Raw genomic sequence first — 2,474 nt, 5'->3', positions numbered from 1 at the left:
GCAGTGACACCTGATGATGCTTACATGGCAACCTCCAACATAAACATCAACAGGTGATCCCCAGAAGCCCCGGGGCCACGGTTAACCTCCGTCAGCAGCAGGATGAATAATTACGACGTCTGCAGGGACTCCTCTGTTGCTCATCAGTGGATGAAGCTGTGATGTAACTCGATCTGTAGCAGCTCCTGACTCATAACCCTTCACATTTTTATGGCTCGAGCAATTACAAGAGGAAAAGTTAAAAAAGGAAAGTGAGTGTGCAGAAATATCCTTGGATATCTGCAGGATCTGTGCAGTACAGGAGCCGATGGTTCTGACAGCGTCCTCCTGTCTCCGTCTTTACACCACATGTCTGTTTTTAAAGTTTTTTTTTGTTTAGAAGTGATTTTTCATCTCTCTCCTTTTCTGCATCTGATCTGCACTTAGAAATATAAAAACATGCATGTGCAAAGATTAATATTCCAAACTTAAAAAAAAAAACAGTTTGAAAAATCGTTGCCTTGAATGAGTCAAATACATTTTAAGATATAAAATCTGTATGAGAAATATCAAACAACAACAATGTTTTACTAAATTATACAACACTTTTTATGATTTATATAAGTATTAACATGTTTATCTTTTTATGATTTGATTATTGTATTTCACTTTTTGCCTTTTCAGTATAAATACCTTATTGTTTTTTTACATTTGTGAAGCACTTTGAGCTGCATTTTATGTCGTGAAACGTGCTTAATACATCAAGTGTATTACTATTATTAATATCATTAAAGCAATATCTGTGAACTGTTTCTGCAGAACATCAGATTCATATGATGTTAAAAGGCATCGTCACTATCAAATCAAATACATGAAATTCAAAAACTCGTTTGATCCTGCATGTGTTGGATCTGTATTAAACACAAAATGATGAATGGAAATAGACAGAAACAAACGTCCAGTGCATGAGTGAAGAGGCAGCAGACAGGAACTTCTTTTAGACATTTTTTATTTAAATTATGAATCAATAAATAGCAAATATAATAAATAACTAAATAAGACATTTAGACAAGAGAGTGTGAGTTTCAGCAGTGACAGTTTTCAGACATAATTAATCTTCCAGTTAGAGTGCATGAGAGTCTGCGTCACGAGTTCAAGTGTTGTTTAGTTCAAGTTTCAGTTTTTTGTAAGTGTTCACAGTTCTTTCTTTCATTCTTTCTTTCTTTCTTTCAAGTGTTTCCAGACTGCGTCCTCCTCTCAGGGGGACTGCTGGCAGGATCAAGCCGGCGCACGGAGCTCTCCGCCCGGCTGCGCCGCGCAGGGAGCCCCGCTGTTCTTCGGTTCTCAGGATCAACTCCTGCGGCTCAGTTTCCATCCCAGGAGCGCGGACTCTGGCGGCTTACAGCTGAACCAGTCCCGGTGGGCTTTAGTTGTCGCTGCCCAGTCTGTGGTAGACCAGCAGAGCCACTACGTAGCTCTTCCCGGCGCTCTGCTCGAACCCGCTGCTCTCTGCTGAGTCCCGGCTGGTCTCGGGGCAGGTGTTCGGGATGATGTGTGCTGATGCGGATGAGTCGTGCTCACAGCCGGTCGGTGCGGCGGGAAGAAGTTCGGAGCCGGCGCTGAGGTCTGAGAGCGCCTGCTCCTCCGCACACTGGAAGGGGAAGCCCTCGCTTACGGAGCTGTCTGCGCTGCCCAGCGGCGTCTCCGCGCACGGCTCCTCGGTGTAGATCTGCCACAGCACCACCAGGCTCAGGATGATCAGCCAGCGCTTGGCCTGGTTCTTCTCCGGAGGTGGAAGGTGCATGCGGACTTTAGCGGGATACATCACCCGGGTGCAACGCTTCTTCGGCCGGATTGGCACGTAGGAGCGCACGGCGGTGGCCTGAGCCGGAACCCGCTCGAAGGTGAAGACCTCGGGCTCGGTGCTGCGGGTCGACATCCTGGAGAGGCCGAAACTCTCCCTCTTCATCGTCAGGGTCACGCTGTTCGATCGTGAGTACATTTTGGGTGCTTTTGTCTCGGGTTTGTGTGTCGGAGCTGTCAGACAGTCAGATATGTTCCTCTCAGCGCAGAACTCTCTTTTTATCTTGCTCAGGTTGTGTGTTTTGGAGACGCCCATCCACAGGAGGCCACTCCCTGGCCGCTGCTTATTGCACAAGTGAGAAAAGAACCGAAATATTTGCATATGTTTATGTTGTGGATCCATCAGAGTCCAGGCTGCTGCGGCTGAATCATCAGGGTTTGGTTCAGTCAGGGCTGTGGGAACGCGGCTCACACAGGAATGTTTCATACTATAAAAGAGGATTCTTAATATACAGTACGTATGCACATTATGAAAACATGATGTTATCCAAGGCTGCTATTCAATTTTTTTTTTTTTTTTTTTTTTTTAACTGTTTGTGCCCAATTTAAAAAGTGTACTTAAAATGTTATTAAGTTAGAAATAAATATTATGCAACTTTTAAAATGGTGCAAGTTACAGTGGTCATTTAGTG

General features: G+C 44.7%; 1 protein-coding gene across 1 annotated transcript; it reads right to left on the bottom strand.

Moving 5' to 3' along the window:
* Positions 1–979: 979 nt before the first annotated feature.
* On the bottom strand, positions 980–2,015 carry ier3 (immediate early response 3). Its single transcript, XM_083912964.1, has one exon. It carries the CDS (start codon positions 1,979–1,981, stop codon positions 1,406–1,408), a length of 576 nt encoding a protein of 191 aa, XP_083769090.1. The 5' UTR covers positions 1,982–2,015; the 3' UTR covers positions 980–1,405.
* Between the last annotated feature and the right edge of the window lie 459 nt (positions 2,016–2,474).

The sequence above is a fragment of the Echiichthys vipera genome, assembly GCF_963691815.1.
Source record: "Echiichthys vipera genome assembly, chromosome: 4".
NCBI lineage: Eukaryota > Metazoa > Chordata > Actinopteri > Perciformes > Trachinidae > Echiichthys > Echiichthys vipera.
Note: the sequence above shows the minus strand (reverse complement) of the source record. Positions and strands in the feature narration are given on the sequence as shown.

Excerpts from the sequence above, each read along its gene's own strand:
- ier3 (XM_083912964.1), bottom strand. The coding sequence starts at position 1,981 with ATGTACTCACGATCGAACAGCGTGACCCTGACGATGAAGAGGGAGAGT.